Here is a 16,445-nt window from a genome sequence, read left to right as displayed (position 1 = left end):
CGCTGTTTGAAGTTTCTGATGTACCCGCTTCTATACTCGTCTTGCTTTGCTGTTTTTCTTCACATGGATTCATTCTAAATGCCATATGTATTTGTGATTTACTGGAAGATGCATGTTGATTTAAAAGCTGCTGCTGCTTACCTAGTCCTATTTACAGGAGTCAACAGAACCGATGGTGGATAGAAACATGGATTAAGAGGGAGAAGAACATATGTCAGCTGGTGGAGTGACAGATTCATCAAAATCATGATGTCATGAGTACATGGTATTTACCTCAGTCTGCCAATTAGCAGTGCTCACCATTAACGATTTTGTGTTTCAGCCACGTTCCATTAAACGACTATAAATCACAGCGCAGATATTTCATCCAAGTCAAACTGTTGTGTGCAGCAACGCAGAAAGAAGAAAAAAAGGTTTATTGTAGTAATAAAGTCAAATGTTTATTGTTCAGAAATAGAGATACAAATAAAAACATTTAATGATTTAATGATTGGTTTTCTAGACATTATTCTCATGTGGAAGGCACTTCATTGTGGTTTGGAGCAGTTTAAAGGTTGGAATGTGAAACTACATCTGAGTTTGGTGTCACAAATGCTTCTCAACAGTGTGTAGATGTTTTGAAATAAGATGTAGAAACCCTCCTTTTCCAGTTATCTTGGCAATAAAATAACACTGCAGAGGAACAGAGATATTGGCACTGCGTGCAGAGCAGCGATGTACTTATTCTCCCAAACTGTATGTACAGCCTATTTGTACATAATCATGCCTGACCAGAATAAAACAGCATGAAGTTCAAGTAATCACTGCCAAGGCCAGTTAGTCTGGTATTTGTGTGATGGAGTATTGTCATGTTTGGTTCTGACTAACAGGGTGGGAAACATTTAAACACAATGAGAGACCTTTAAAAACTAATTTCTGTGATGCCTTCTGAGTGTTTGAAAGGGGATCATCACTTTAGTGAAGACTTTCAGTTCTTCCAGTGGTTTAGGACAATTCTTTCCAAAGCCACAGACTATAAAAACAACAAACCTTACTTCAACATTTCCAGTTCATGCTCTCCTAGAAATTCAAGTTTCAGTTCTTGAGCTTCTGGATTTTGGATACCATGTGTCCAAGAATTGTCCCAAACCACAGAAATAAAATATATGAAGTCTTTAACTATGTGTTGTTCACCTGTGTCTTTACTACAGGAAGCAGGGGAGAGTTTTACGCCTGGGTGAGGGCTTGTTTGATGTCTCGGAGCAGCATGGAGGCCATGACAGTCTTCTCTGTGTTGATGGTAAGAAGGGCAGTGGAGGACTCCTTCAGCTCCAGAGACACCAGGACCAGAGCTCCGCTGCTGACTGTCCGCCCGGCAAACCTGCAGGGGAAGAAGATCAGTCAGCTAGATTTTCAAAACCGTCAAGAAAGAAAGAAAGGATGGATGGACGTAATGTAGAAAGTGTGGCCTTCAAGGGAGAGTTCAGCCAACAGTTTTGGTGAAGACAAGAGTCTACTGAAAAGTTCCAAACAGACTGATTTGCAAAAATACATTTATTCACTAAATCAGCTAATGGAGGGCTTGGTTCGTAACATCCGACTGTGGGGGGGTATCCGGATACCACAGTTGGGACCGAATATTCGGATATTTGGGTCCAGCCCTACAAATTTGTTTCCATACTATTTTACCATCTGCTCTCCTTCTTTCTTTTCTTATTTTATTTTATTTTGACAGAATCTGGTTGGTACACATGCTTAAAAATGAAACATGGAGAACACAGTGACTATGCTGAAATACCAGAATTTAAAGCTTGCATTTTTCCAGATAAAACCAAAAGTCACACATTTCAAGTTCCAGGATTTCTGGAAATTTTAAAATCTCAATGTTTATTGTTATTATTTGGTATAATGGTGTAATTTTGTCAATTTTCTAAACAGATTTAACATACCTTTCAAATCTGCTAGTGGGTTTTGGAGTTCAGAGGAATTCAGAAGCTTTGCAACCAAACATTTCCCATGTACTATAGGAAGACATGAATCCCATAACATCATTCAACTGAATCACAATTTTCAAAAATATGTATTAAGTTGTAAAACTCTATACAATAAATCACAAATGTACACTTTTTGTTACAAGTGTAAATTTAATGACTTCAATGTTTAATACCCCCAGGGGCCAAACTGTGTTATCCAAAAATATATACATACTAGTTTATATTCATGCCCTCCTAAAGCAGTTAGCTTCATTTCTCTTCTAAAAAACATTTTCCTAATGCACCAAAACAATGCGAACTAGAAAAGCACTCGGAGAGCGCAGCAGTCCGCCTAGGCTGTTCATTCCCCTATATGGCATTGTCAGAAATTGAATTGAATTTGATTTTTTTAGAAGTGCAGAATTTGTTTATTAATTATTGATGATCAGAAATCATGGCAACATAGAATGTGACCAGTTAATATAGATGTACTCACAAACAAAATGACTTTGCGCTGAGCACAGGCATGTGTTATGCATGTGGACATTATGTATGGATACCGAACTGTGTGAACTAAATATGTAGCGGGTGGCAGGAATTGATGGGACTCTATGTACATTAAAGTAGAAACACAACATTAAGTCCTACAGGATCAGATTAACTTGTACAATTGAGTGTTCGTCATTATCTCTGTGACACGTCTATTATTATATTCATAAGAATGCTATATAGGGCTGCACAATATTGGAGAAACTGACATCATGATATTTAGTTTGTGATACGAAAAAATACAGGAATTTTCATCATGTGACTTGAATAACTATTTGTAAAGAATGAACCATTCTACAATAATCGGGCTGATTTTAAAGACGACTGCATTTGCAATCAAAAACAAAAATGACTTTGCACTTGTCACAAGGAGTTTTGTAGTGCTGATTTAAATGGTCAAACAAATGAGTCATGTTCCCTCATGTGGTGGCAACAATTGCAAATTACTGCTGACAGAGTAACAGTTTTTGGTCAACATCATGCTTTCTGCAGGGAGAATATTTTCACACAAATGGTTCCTTGTTGTGACCAAATCTTCCTTTTCAGTGTGTCTCTTCTTTTGCTTGGTCATGTTGCTTACACCAAGTTATAAATAACTCTGTGTGTCCAACAACTCTTAAAGTGGAGTAAATTATGTTCTATCTGACGGACCTCTCTTTTAGATGGATAATGCACACGCTGCTATGCTGATGCTGAAATGACGTGTGGCTCTTTGCCACCCTTAAATGGCAAATGGTCTGTATTTATATAGTGCTTTACTATACCTGAAACGACACCCAAAGCGCTTTACATTATACATCACATTCACCCATTCACACACACACATTCACACACTGATGGCGGAAGCTGCCATGCAAGGCGCTAACCACGACCCATCAGGAGGAGTTAGGGGCTCGGTGTCTTGCTCAGGGACACCTGGACATGAGCTCTCCAGGCCAGAATCGAACCGGTAACCCTCTGGTTACAAGACGGTCACTCTACCCACTGAGCCATGCCGCCCCACCATTAGTGTTGTACAGTTCAGTTTCAATGCAATATTTATTCTAAAAGGCTCAAATTACAACAAATATCAGTAAAATTCCACCTTAATTCACAAAAACGATGTGAAGCCAGCCAGTGTTTAGCTACAATCAGTGACCAGCTTGTGAGAACAAACATCATGAACCTTAATAAATGTGTTGCTCAGCTATTCAGCTATAGGCTTACACATTTACTCACACTGCTTCCACACAAATCCTATACTGTTAGAAAATTCTCTCACACCTCACACCTAGTAATTACCCTAAATTAGGGAATGAGACAAAGAAGGCAAATGATGTGACAGGAAATATAGAGCGTGATCAACAGACAGTCTATTATCCCTGCTGACTAAAGAGCCATTAGGGATGAGACACGCCCTTCATGCCAGTCAAACAGAATTTCGCCTGTTTTTATGGACTGTGAGTGTCTATGAGTGTGTGGGAGCCTTGGGACCAGCATGGGGGATGCCTTGTCCCACCAGCTCCCTCTGGGCCTTCGGGAGAATTCTCCATCCACCGTTTCCTTGGATACCATCCCTGCAGACCGGGAGCAAATCTGGGCGCACATGGTCCCCATTGAGAGCGCTAACAAGAGGCAGACAGGGGCTCTGACCCAGTGTGACCTCTTTGAGGGTGACAGAGCCGAGCTGGGCCCCTCTCCTGCTCCCCTCTGGCCCTTTGCACCTCTGAGCCTCCCGTGGCTAACTCCCAGCCATCTGCCTCTATTTAGCACTACATCCCCGCAACAAAGACCCCCCGTGGCATCCCGCTTAGGCCTGACAAACAGCCCACAAAGAGCCCCACTTAGGCCTGACTAAAGCCTGTGAAGAGCCCCCACAGGACGGCCTGTGGACAGGCGCTGTCGTCGAGGCCTGCGATGGCGTGCTGCGTGGCAGGATGGACGAGCACATCCACCAATCAGCACGCACACTTTAAAGATGGAGAGAGGGGGGACACTGAGAGGATATGCATACACAATGAAACAGAGCTGGCTCGCAAACCTAGTGTGTCTGGGTGTGTCTCTGGGGAGCTGCTAAATTACCATCAACAGAGGACAGGGAGTTTATCAGGGAGCTCTCAGGGAGGAGAGAGAGAGTCCTCCTCAGGCTTAATTAAAATATTAGCCACTTCAGCAGGAAACACAAGTCATTCAAGAAGAGGACGAATTTCTCTCAGAAACACTAACCTCTTTGCTCTGCTCTTATTTCCTTAAATAATTCAGGAGTTGTATATTAATCCAAATTACTAACTGTGTGTATCTCGGATGTGTCCTCTTTAGTGCTTTATTCAAGCTTTAAACCTCAAAACCCACCAGTGAGTTTAAAAGGCTTGTTAATTTCTTAGTAAATTTCCAACATTCTGTCATTTATCAGAGCAAGAAACTTGAAAAACAGGAAACATCATTTGATTTTTAGCTTTCTCACTGTCCTTGAAGTAATTAAACCCAGCTTCTGTTGTCTTCAAGAAAAAATCCAAATGCATCCAAATCCAAGCTTTAAATCGAAATATTTGACCAAAATCGCTTTACTCTATGTCTTGTTTAAATATTACCAAAAATGAATAATTTGCGTAACCAGACACCGAAGAGTCATTAGTAACTCTGTTTGTGACTTTTCAACTGAATTGCAGGTTGGGTTTACACAGAAGAGAGAGGCGGGAAGGATGGAAACCTACCATGCCTATAGTAAGTCGAAACAACATTTTTCACCCCATTATTGGTATCACCTATGGTCACTTAGAAAATAGTGTACGCATTTATTCCAAGTTTTTAAAATTTTTGTTAAATACATAGCCAAAACAATTCAACTTTTGCTTTTTCTATTTCTATGATGTATGACATTACAACTGTGTCAAACTGCATTAAAACTTTTCTGAGTTCTCTTTATTTCTAGCCATGGTTGTGCCATTTTCACTGAGGAACAAGTTGTTATATTGCAGGGAAAAATAAACCCACAGTGGAGTAAAATGTCACAAACATTAAAAAACAGCCAGAAACTGCTTAAGCTTCAAAGGGTTAAAAAAAAGCAGAACCTAAAATAAAATCCTGCTCATGCAAATACATTTTCCCCATTCTTTTTAATGTGACTTTTAACACACATATCTTGAACTCTTGTAAATGTACATCCTTGTGTCTCGTCCTGGTCCCTAAGCTCCTCTGCTGGCCCCACTGCCAACAGCCTAAGGTGTCTATGCGGTCCCTGTGGCTTTGCTAATGGATTTAGGATATAAATCTATCATTTACTCAGCCAGTTAACACCACCCTGAGGCTGCTTTCATTTCGTCTCAGGAGACGCTGCTGTGGGCTTTTGTTCATGTGTGGTAATAAGCAAGTGAAAGAAACAACAACGAGTTTTGATTGTGTTTGATTTCCAAGTGTATTTGCTTTGAATACCCTCACTTTGCTGTTTGTGGCTCTGTGCACATTTGGGTGCGAAAACACCACATCTAACACAACATGAGCGCATTTTTAAGGACTCGGAGGGAAAGATTAAGGTCAAGCAGGCCTTAAACGGGTCATTGGTATTCTCCTGCACTCTTCACATACCGGGCTAAACACTGGATTAATTGCAGTCTATGGAAAGAAAAGCAAAGCATAACCCCTGGACTTAGAGCAGGTGGATTGGCATCGATCAGCAGGGCTGCGGCTAAGCATCACTCTCCAATTATCTGTGATTCTCCTCAGTGCAGAGAGCCTGTGTGTGCCATCTGCCTCCCCTCCACCATGCCACTGCAAACACAAAGTGGGCTTCACCTTTGCATTCACTCTCACGCAGAGAAGACACCCAGCTCAGCAGCCAAGAATGCATTCTTAGATGTTACAACTAATGCACAAAAATGACTCAACTGCATGTTTTCACCAGAAACTCAGAATGGCTGAGGCCAGCTGTGGGGTGGCTCCAGCTGTATGCTTGTTTCATGCTGATTCTTGGCCAGGTGGACAAGTGGAGGAGTGTCCTTCAACTGAGTGGTCAGTGAGGCCAGACCAGAGCCGAACACAAGCGAGCAGACTCAGACCAGGCAGATGGCCAAAGCTATTAGGCCCAATTAGAACCAGGAACCCTCCACGCATCTCCAGAGCTAAGCCATACGGACAAACTGCAGAGCTGCACTCAAAGGGCAGAGGGGCAGATGGATGTGAGAGGAAGGAGAGGACAAACAGACAACAGAAGCGACAGAAGAAGAAAAGATGCAAAGAAAAATGAGTTAAACAAATCTGTCTGAAAATAAACCGGCCACACAGAGCTGTTTGTATCATCTGAGGACAGATCATACAGCACAGTTTCTGCTGAAGCAATCTATAAAGGAGAGACCAGTTGTTTAATTAGTTGGCTTATAAATGATAGTCAATTAAATTTTAAATAGGAACAAGAATTCAACTTCACTAAAAGGAGGAGAATTCTGTGTTTAGAGGAACATAATCGAATTACATCAAAGTGTAAAATAAAGAGAAAGCACAGCTTATAAATCAAGGGGTTCAGTTTTTTTTTTTTTTGAAAATTAGGCTCTAACCAGAGGGATTGGCAATGCATGCAAAATTCGATCAAATTTGCTTTCAAACGGACTGAAAAATAGAGCACATTTATTCTATTCCGCCTGTTTAGACATAAACAAGAACAGCGTTTTCTACATTTGCTTTCCTGCTTGATTTATTGCCATTCTCCTTTCCAGCAATCAATTTCTGTGTTTCAGTGGCATCCCCCTCCGCTCGGCCTCGCTGCCTGTTTGGGAAAAGCAGTGCTGCACCCTGCTGATAGCCGAGGGGAGTGCAGGGAGGAGAGGGGGAGGCAGGCTGTTGCTTTGTTAAACAGAACATGTGCCAATGCTGCGATCTATAACACAAAGAATTTGAGGTCAGTTTAAAGCACATGAAATATGTGTTGTGAACTTAGGTTTCGTATTGAAATCCCATCCATTATTTCTACATTAAATACAAACTCTCACTCCTCCGAGGGCAGATTCCTGTGTGATCTTGCCCGGATTAGAGAGGCCTTTCTCTGGGGAGATCAGAGGAGAAAAAGAGGATGGAGGTCACCTCACACATCACATTTAATGCAGAGTGACCTCTACAATAAGCTCTCAGTGGGTGTATCCGATCTGATCGATCAGTCTGCTATGTGTATGTGTGTCTGTTAGTCAAAGTAGGTACAGCAGCAAAGCACAAGAACATCAAGAGTGATACTGCCATCATAAATATGGTATTTATTGTCACATATACTGCAAAAAAGACAAATCCTCTCCTATTTCCGTTGCTTTAATATGAGGATTTATGAGAGTTATCTGTTCTACATTGAGTAGCTTAGGATTTTAAACTAGTTGTTGGACTTCTCACTATTTTCTGACATTAACTAAACACATTCAACAGATTTATCAACAGTGAATTGAAGTCGTTGGGATGTGCATATGAAAGCTAAAATGAAGTATAATAAACCACACTGTACTGTAAATATAGCTGACGGAAGGGAACGCTCTTTAAAAAACCTGCTGAATTTATTAAAGATTAAAACTAAACTGTCTACAAACAATTGCAGCTCTAATCATAACAAAAAAAGAACTATATTCGGGTTTTTCAGCTGTAAATTAAGTTTAGACCTTCGAGAATTTGTAATTGCTGCCAAATCAAAACCATCAATGGACATAATTAGAGGACAGAGGCATTCAGTCCTGCTCAGTTTGCATCAGCTTGTCAAAGACAAGTCTGTCAAATGTGCCAGTTGAGTTTCAGAAGTGAAAGACTGAGGATTTTGTCAGGGAGGAACTCAATAATCTCCAATAAATGGACCTCTGAGGGACAGTGTGGAAGACCTGGTCATCATAAGGACAACATCAGACAGTATAGAAGGGAGCATCTTCATTACTGTTAGACTACAGGGCAACACTGGGACACTGTCTTCCTTTTTAGCTGTCACAGAAGCAGGAGAGAGATTGATAGCATGAAGTCATTTGAGCTATTGGTTATTCTGAATGAAGTATGGGCTTATTGGATGCAGGCCTTTCCCACTGCCTAACATTGATTTCTACTCACTCTTCCAGCGCTCTGTGCCCTTGTGCAAATGTCTACCTCTTATTTTTACACTCCGACTTCCTCGCTGTCCCTTATTTATCCAGTGTCTCCGACATTTCTCTTCTATTCCAGCCTAAATCTATAAAGAAATTATCACAGGCACAAGATCGCTCGGAGACTGAGACATGGCAAGGTAATAGCAGACAGACAGAAAGAGACGGAGAGGAGGACGGAGCATGGTGCAGAGGGATAGAGTGAAAGACAAAGAGGAAGTGAAAGAGAGACAGCAGAGCGGAGGGAGAGACAGATGGGGGTGCAGAAATGAACGGAAAGAGAGACAGAGCAGGAAACAGAGGGAGAGAGGGAGGTGTAATTATCTATCAGGTGTTCGGGTGTGCGTGACAGAGGAGGAAGCTCATTAGCACACTCTGTGTACACCAATTACACAGCCAGGCTTCTCAGGGCATTCCCCTGGCATGTCTGCATGAGGCTGCTGGGGACACACAGACACTTTCACTCCATGACACCCCCATACACACTGTTCAACCAAAGTCCACGTAAAACGCAATTATAAGGGCACATGTACCCAGGAACAGCCGCCTTCTCAGTCTGAGAGAGAACAAATACACCTCTCTTTGAATCTGTGTAGATACTTAGTCATCCAGGTCATGGTAATCCTAGCAGCATCAGTCATGAACAACTGGATTTTTCTTTTAGGGTTTAAAATACGTTTGACCTCTAATCCACGAGGCTTCTTCAGTTGTAAATGAAGCTTTGTTAGAACTAAAGTTCATTAGAAATGAAGAGGCCTCTTGGATAAAGGTGAAATGTCTTCAAGAAGCTAAAAGAGAAGTCCAGTTTACTGAAGCTCTTAGGACTCTCTTTGACATCTGCATGTGACTCACAAAGTAGTAACTTCTTGCTGGTACCTGCACAAATTTCACATTTTATCACTGTCACATTTGGAGGTGAAGTGTCATAATTTATTTTTTTTTGCATGCAGTTAAATTGTAAACTACTCAGCCATGCTTTTCTACAATCAAAATGTAACGCAGAAGTTTCCATCCACCTTTGAACATACTGTTGAATACTATGCTTTCAAGTGTACTTGTTTAATTGGATACCATCTTTTTATTACCTATTTTTATCACTGATAATTTTTATTTCTGCATTTTGCATCATTAAAATATACTAATACATAGCTTATTTGATTATGTGACTGATCTCATATCTGCCTTTAAAATCTCACAGAATCTGAATGAATTAGTTAAAGATATTACATATTTGAAAAGGATAATTCTATGCAACATTATAGAATCCCAAACTGCTGAAAGATAATGTCACTCTCGCTCCACCTTTTCACTAATTTTTTGGATTAGTGAGGAGTTACATGGAGCCAAGATGACGACAGCCAGAGCCCCCACATAGCTTTAAATCCACTGTTCAGGAAACATGACGTTCAAATATTGTTTCATGAACCCACGATAAACAAGCATCTTTACCAAGATTCCATACAGTTGGTGATTGAAGACCTGTAACCAAGAAAGGTACTGAACTCAACACTGAATTAACAAATTACTGTCAGTCTTTTCTGGTGTGATGTCAATACTGTTTTATAAATTAATTTAAATATAACTCTGCACTGCATTTTCATCATTTATCAGCCAACATGTATAATGACATCAGTACATCTTATATGGTACCAATTTATTGGTTTAGCTTCAACATATAGATGACCCCATGTTCACCAGCAGTGAATGGTTTATGTACCATCACTATAATACCTCCTCTAAAATGTGCAGATATTTGAGGTCCTCACCTCTTTGTCCATCCTCCTCTTGAAACACCTGCAGCTTCAGCACACCAGTTTATTTCAGACTTTGCTCAAACACTGTCAGATATTCAGTGCTATACAACAGCACGTTGTGGCAAGGTGGATATTCTCAGCCATGGTGTTGACTGCTTATTTCACCTATAATGTGTCTTCCACTATATTATAAACACCATACTGACATGATAAGGTACTAAATAAATAAATAAAGATACATATATCCTCTAGAGAGGGTCTTTAAATTACATTAATAAAGCTGTATGACGGCTGACATGATATGTAAACTACAGCTACACCCACTCTGAATACTGATGTGTACTAATTAAACCCTTGACCTGAGAGGAAGTTAAATTATAAACAAATTTAATGCAAATTAAACGGATTTGGTACAAATTTTAAGCAACTGATTGGCTATTCAGTTAATGGTGTATTTCAACAGCTGTCAAAACACTCTTGACATCTAGTGTATAATGCTCTGTCCAGGTATTTTATCAATGAACATGTACATGATCTCTACCACAATGACTACAGCTTGTTACAGTACATTGGTCTGTAAATATGAAGAAAAAAAATGTTTATCTGCAACATCAGGCAGTAAATGGTAAATTGCAAAAATAATCTGGATAAATTCTCTACATAAAAATGACTTTCTTGAAATCTAAAAATCATCACAGTGCACATAAAAGGCATTTTGTGACTAAATTTGAGTGCAGGTTCAACGAGTGAAAATCCAGGGGCGGACAATAACTGTGATCTGAATGCTATTTTAGTGTGCATTTCACCTGCTGAAGTTGTTCTGGCTGGATGAAACCACTCCTACGTTGGCCACAGACAGGACCTGCTTGCTGATGGCCTGACTAGACGCGTTAGCTGTTTCCATGGTGATGGTTGCCGAGGTCTCATTCATGCCCTGCAGCTTTCCTGGGAAGATGCAAAACAACAAAAACAGGAGTTAAATTTGATTACAATTACTTCACGACTGCAATTCTAATGTACTGATCCGGTTTCAGTATTTATCCAACAACAGGTATTATTATGATTCCACTGTCAAATTGTACACATTTCAAAATCATTAAATTGCCATACACAAGTATTCTAGAGGCAGCTTTCAGGAATGAAGCTAAATAATAAAATGCAAAGAGAGACTCAGTTGAAGGCAAGAGATCAGTTTATGTGCACTTAGCAATGAGCAAGGATTTGACAAAAGAACGGAGATAATGTGCACAAGTTAGGTAGAAATAAAATAATTCTTAAAGACAAATAGAATAAAAAAGCTGTTACTTGAAATAATTAATTTGCTTCACTGAAATGGTATATGTAAAAGAAGAAATTTGCAAAAGAGAAAATGGTTCTGCCAGGCAAGTTGCTCCTTTTTTGCCTGAGTGGAAGGTGCATTCAGTAGAGCTCAAAAACGTGAAGTGAATGAAGATTAATTAATGCAGAAGCAGCATTTAAGAGGCACTTAGGAGCAGACTGATGGCTTGGATATGAGGATGCTCTCAGCTCTCAATAGCTCCCACAGCATCTAACTCTACAGGTGTGTGGTGTGTTTGAGCTGGAAATACCATTAAGTGTTTCATAAGAGGCAAGCATTTTGTCCTAACGACAAAGGGGAGGAAATGTTTATTAGAGGCAGACTAATTTGAGGATTTAAACATCTAGTTTTGTCACTAAAAAATGCAATGAGAATTTTAGATTGTTCTCTCACATTCACAGAACAAGGGTGGTCTTTTTATATTTTTCTTATTCTCAGCAAATCCTATCAACAGCCTGATATGTCTTCTTGTTCTGTGCCGTGAAGCGCCATTGTTGTCCAAACACTATTAAAAACACCAGTGAAGCACACTGTTGCCCACTGACTGACTCAACACACACAGTTTGCTTTTAGTCAATCCCACACATAACATCTTGCTGCTCTAAATACTTGCTACCGCACATAATAATACATCCACAGCTGAAAATATTCCCCCAACAAGTGCAATATGAACTCCTCTTTGAGTAAACACTCACTACACTACACTGCTCGGATGATTTTAGAGAGTATTTAACTATGTATTTGTCAGGGATTTTTAAATATTTCAGTAGAAAACTATTTGGATAGGGGATGAAAACATAAAGACATGGACTAAAACATTGTACATTTTGGTCTTATCTTGGGTTTTTCTGAAAATTACAATTTAAAATACTGCAACCTTATTCTTTCATCATTATTTTTACAAATTTCAGAGATTGAGGTCACTTGAATGAGAGAACTGAATTTGTGTAGTTCAATTGTGCTCATGAGCTTACATATCCCAGAAGAATCTGTAAAATGTGTACCATTCTTTAATGAAAACATGAATGATCAGAGCAAATGACAATAAATAAATGTGTCTGACCACTAACCCTAAATGAAAGAAAAGTTTTGCCATGATCAAACATAATTTCTATTTTTAAAAAAAAAGGACAATATTTCATAAAGCTCGCCAGGGTATGTAAATTTATGAACACAACCGTAGTTCTATCAATATGTTTTTTTCATGGTCGATATGAAGACCAACGATTGGTAATCAACTACAAGGGTAACTCATGTTTATTTGAAGTACACATGAAAATCCTATAGAGAGCACAAGAGAAGAACAACTTAAACTTCAATGCAAAATTTAGTTGAAACGCATAAACTGCTAAGCATTTTTTCCTCAATGGTGATAGACTATTACTTGTAACATGTAACCGGTCAGACAGTGCTGGGGGCGAGGCATTGCTCAAGACGTCAGTGTGCTGAGGAGAGATCGAGAGGGGAGGCTGCATCAGACCAAAGGTATTTTATGGCCATTTTTGGCTTTATTTGACAGGTTAAGTTGACAGGCAGACAGGAAAGTAGGGAGAAGAATGAGGGGAAGACCTGCAGCAGAAGGCCGTGAGCTGGAATCGAACCCAGGCGGCTGCGTCGGGGACTACAGCCCGTTTATGGGTCGGCCACTCCATCAGTTGAGCTATGCGGCCACCCGAAGTAGCACATTTTTGAACAACTTCATTTTGATCAGGAATCAGTTTTAAAAACACAATGATACTGACAATTGGGAACGTGTGAAATATCAGATTTGACAATCAGCAAACAGATTTACGGTTTACAGAGTTGTCTAGTTAAATATCAATAACAGACACTATAGCAACTCGACAATTACTGCCTTGATGTTTCTGACATTTTCTAGATAGCAAATGGCCTGTGCATTTACTCAGGTGGACGTCATTGTGTATTAAACAACTTTCCGTTGAGCCACGATGATCTTCACTTTGCCACAAGCTCTTTATTTTGCAAACACTGATGCAGTTTTAACTCACCTTGCTCCTTGCAGAAGTCCTGCTCTGTCATGCTACTGGGCATTAAGAGCTCTCCTACAGCAGGCTGAATGGACACACTGAACTGGTCCTCCTTGGTGCTAAAGGGAGGAAAAGCAAGAGGAGGAGAATAGTAGCATATTTATTTACAGTATGAAAATGGATTCTTGCACAAAAACATGCAAGTGACCTCATTCCCTTCTGCTCTGTAATTTAAATTCATCTCAATCTGAGTGAACAAATGGCGTATGTTTTCTGCACTTGTGTGTGCGCGTGCTTTGTTCGCGTATGAAATGTTTCTCCTGTGATTGCTTTGCAAACCACGCTCTGTGAATGGCATTTTGGGCCGGATTGATTCCCCCATCTCAAACAGATTTTCTGATAAGGTTATTGATCGGCTGAGCAGCGTGCCAATGGCATTCAGCAGGTTGATTTGGGCTAGGGCTGATTACTGGAGGAATAATTGTTATCCCAGTGAACTGGGATCAATTGTGGCTGATGTCTCACCTGGGAGTGCTGGCACAGAGCTGGTAGGAAGAGGAGAATTAACAAAGAACCGACGAGAGAGAGGAAAAAGGCAAGAAAATAAGCAAATGAAGGGACAGAGGCAGATGCAGGAGATGTGATAATGAACAGTAGCAGAAAAAGATAGTGAAAAAGAAGTAGAACTGAAGGGGTGAGAGGAAAAAAATATACATGACTTGATATGAGTGGATGTCAGCTTGTTTTACCACAACTGGAAGTTGGCTGCTTGTGTCGAGTCGCTGAAGTCAATACCCATGGATACTGTCACTGAGGCCTCTGGCTCCAACCGCTCTGAGAATGGAAAAGAAGGGAGGGAAAGACGGGCCGGGGGGGGAGAAAAGGAAGAGTGAGTGACAAGGGCACAGTGTGCAGTGTGGGGAAGGATGGAGCAAAGAGGGCTGGTGGCGGAGGAGGAGGGGGGGGCAGCAGCAGAGTGGAACAGACAGGCATCCACACCACTTGTGTTTTCTACTTCACAAAGCAAGGACACCGTGTGTGAGAAATCTATCCTTCAATCTCATTCCCCACACCTCTAGCCTCGGTGAAAAGAAAGAAAAAAAAACACATGAAGGACTAGCATATTTCCAAAACAACAGGCTTGTCAAAGAGAGCATCAGCATCAAGAGAGATGGGTTGAGGGAGACAGACAGAGCGGGCAACGCTGGGAGAGAGTTAAGCAAAGCCAAAACTGCTGAAGAGGGAGTCTGGACAGCTGGATGGGAGAGTAGGAGGAGGAGGAGGTTAACGATGAGAGCGCAGACAGACAGAAACATCCTCCACGCCTCCCTGGTCGGCCTGTGTTTCTCTCTCCATGGAGCAGCAGCTATTTTACTGTATAACTCTTTCCACAGACAGAAGAGAAGAGCAGAGACTCCAGAGGAAACTGTCTGAAAACAGAGCCATCATTGACTCACTTCCCATCCAGCCTTCACAGCTTCTCTAACCAGCTCGGGGTTTACTTTTATTTTACTTTCTTCTGTCAATATGAACTATTAAATAAACAATTTAGACTGCCATCTGTAGTTGATTATTTTGTGTCGAGATAATAATATCAATATAGGAGTGAGGATTCAGCAATGAGGCTAAGGAATTTTCTGCAAATAGAAAAGTAGCACATGCTGTTTTCATCTCTTAGTACCTTAATAACGGTTCTAAAATAGAAATACAAATTGCAATAGTAAGTTAGTATTAATGGGTAAAATACCACACTGTTTTCAAAAGAAATAAGTGCACTCAAGACAAAATCTGCATGTACTTCTGTACTATTGTAGCTTATTCATTTTTTAAAAAAATAGCAAATTTAAAGAAGCAGTTTGACATTTCAGGAAACCTGCTAATCCAGGAAAAAGTTCCATGAAATGATTACTTCATTTTGAGGTAAAACTAAAATGAGAACTGCTAAAATGTTATGATAATCCATTAATCTCAAGCAAACTGGTGCATACAACTATTACTCCTCCAGATTAAAGCAGAAAATCTCACCAGATAGATCGAGTAATAATTGTACTGTTCATCTTTAGTTTGCCTTCCTGCTAGGTGTACTGTTACAAAACTTTGCTGTCAGTAAATAAGTTAACTGAAGTATCAGATTATGTGCCACAAGAAGTTAGATTGGAGCATCGCTAACATCACTGGGTCTGACAATTAAATATTGAAAGAAATGATGGACATAAGCCTCAAATTCAAATAAACCAAGATTCCCATTTAAATGTCTTATCAATTGGTGTATGTAGTATTAAAGACTGATGACCTGCTAGTACAGTTAAGCAGTATATTAGGGCTGTAGTCTTCAGGTCAACAAGTCGATTGGTTAGTTAATCTGTTTTCATCCGACCAATTTCAGATTAGTTGGAAAATTTCAGAAGTGCTAATGCATTCCATCAGCAGCATTCTAGGATTAAGTCATGATTATTGGCAGCACGAGAAACAACTAACTAATACCACACCTAATCGGGGCAGGTGAGCCTACCAATGTTACATGATATGTCATGTCGGTTTATTGAGCTACGACACAGTTTGCAAAGATTACACTGAGACATCTGATTAGACAAAATGCAGCCACAATGTTGATCAGTTGGTTTGGAACAGAATCCGAGTAAACATTTATAAAGTTTGACGTAACAGTCTCCATTAGGTTGTGAAGATGTGGAGTTCTTTACAGGTACTTTATCCCTCCTGCCACCAAAAACAAGAAATTAATCCTGGAAGATTATTGGTGTAGCTCATTTGTCATTATGAAACTTACA

General features: G+C 40.2%; 1 protein-coding gene across 2 annotated transcripts in view; it reads right to left on the bottom strand.

Annotated features, from left to right (window-relative positions):
* Nucleotides 1–427: 427 nt before the first annotated feature.
* ap3b1a (adaptor related protein complex 3 subunit beta 1a) overlaps nt 428–16,445 on the bottom strand; it is a 79,256-nt gene continuing 63,238 nt past the window's right edge. For both annotated transcript variants that reach the window (XM_023276389.3, XM_035951051.2), the window contains exons 24-27: nt 14,406–14,490; nt 13,678–13,775; nt 11,136–11,274; nt 428–1,360 (exon numbers count right to left, since the gene is read on the bottom strand). In XM_023276389.3, the coding sequence (XP_023132157.2) occupies nt 1,207–1,360; nt 11,136–11,274; nt 13,678–13,775; nt 14,406–14,490 (476 nt within the window). In that variant the 3' untranslated portion in view covers nt 428–1,206. The remainder of the gene's footprint in view (nt 1,361–11,135; nt 11,275–13,677; nt 13,776–14,405; nt 14,491–16,445) is intronic.

This window comes from Amphiprion ocellaris, chromosome 17 (assembly GCF_022539595.1).
Source record: "Amphiprion ocellaris isolate individual 3 ecotype Okinawa chromosome 17, ASM2253959v1, whole genome shotgun sequence".
Taxonomy (NCBI): Eukaryota; Metazoa; Chordata; class Actinopteri; family Pomacentridae; genus Amphiprion; species Amphiprion ocellaris.
The sequence above is the reverse complement of the archived record's forward strand: the minus strand, read 5'-3'. Positions and strand labels throughout refer to the sequence as shown.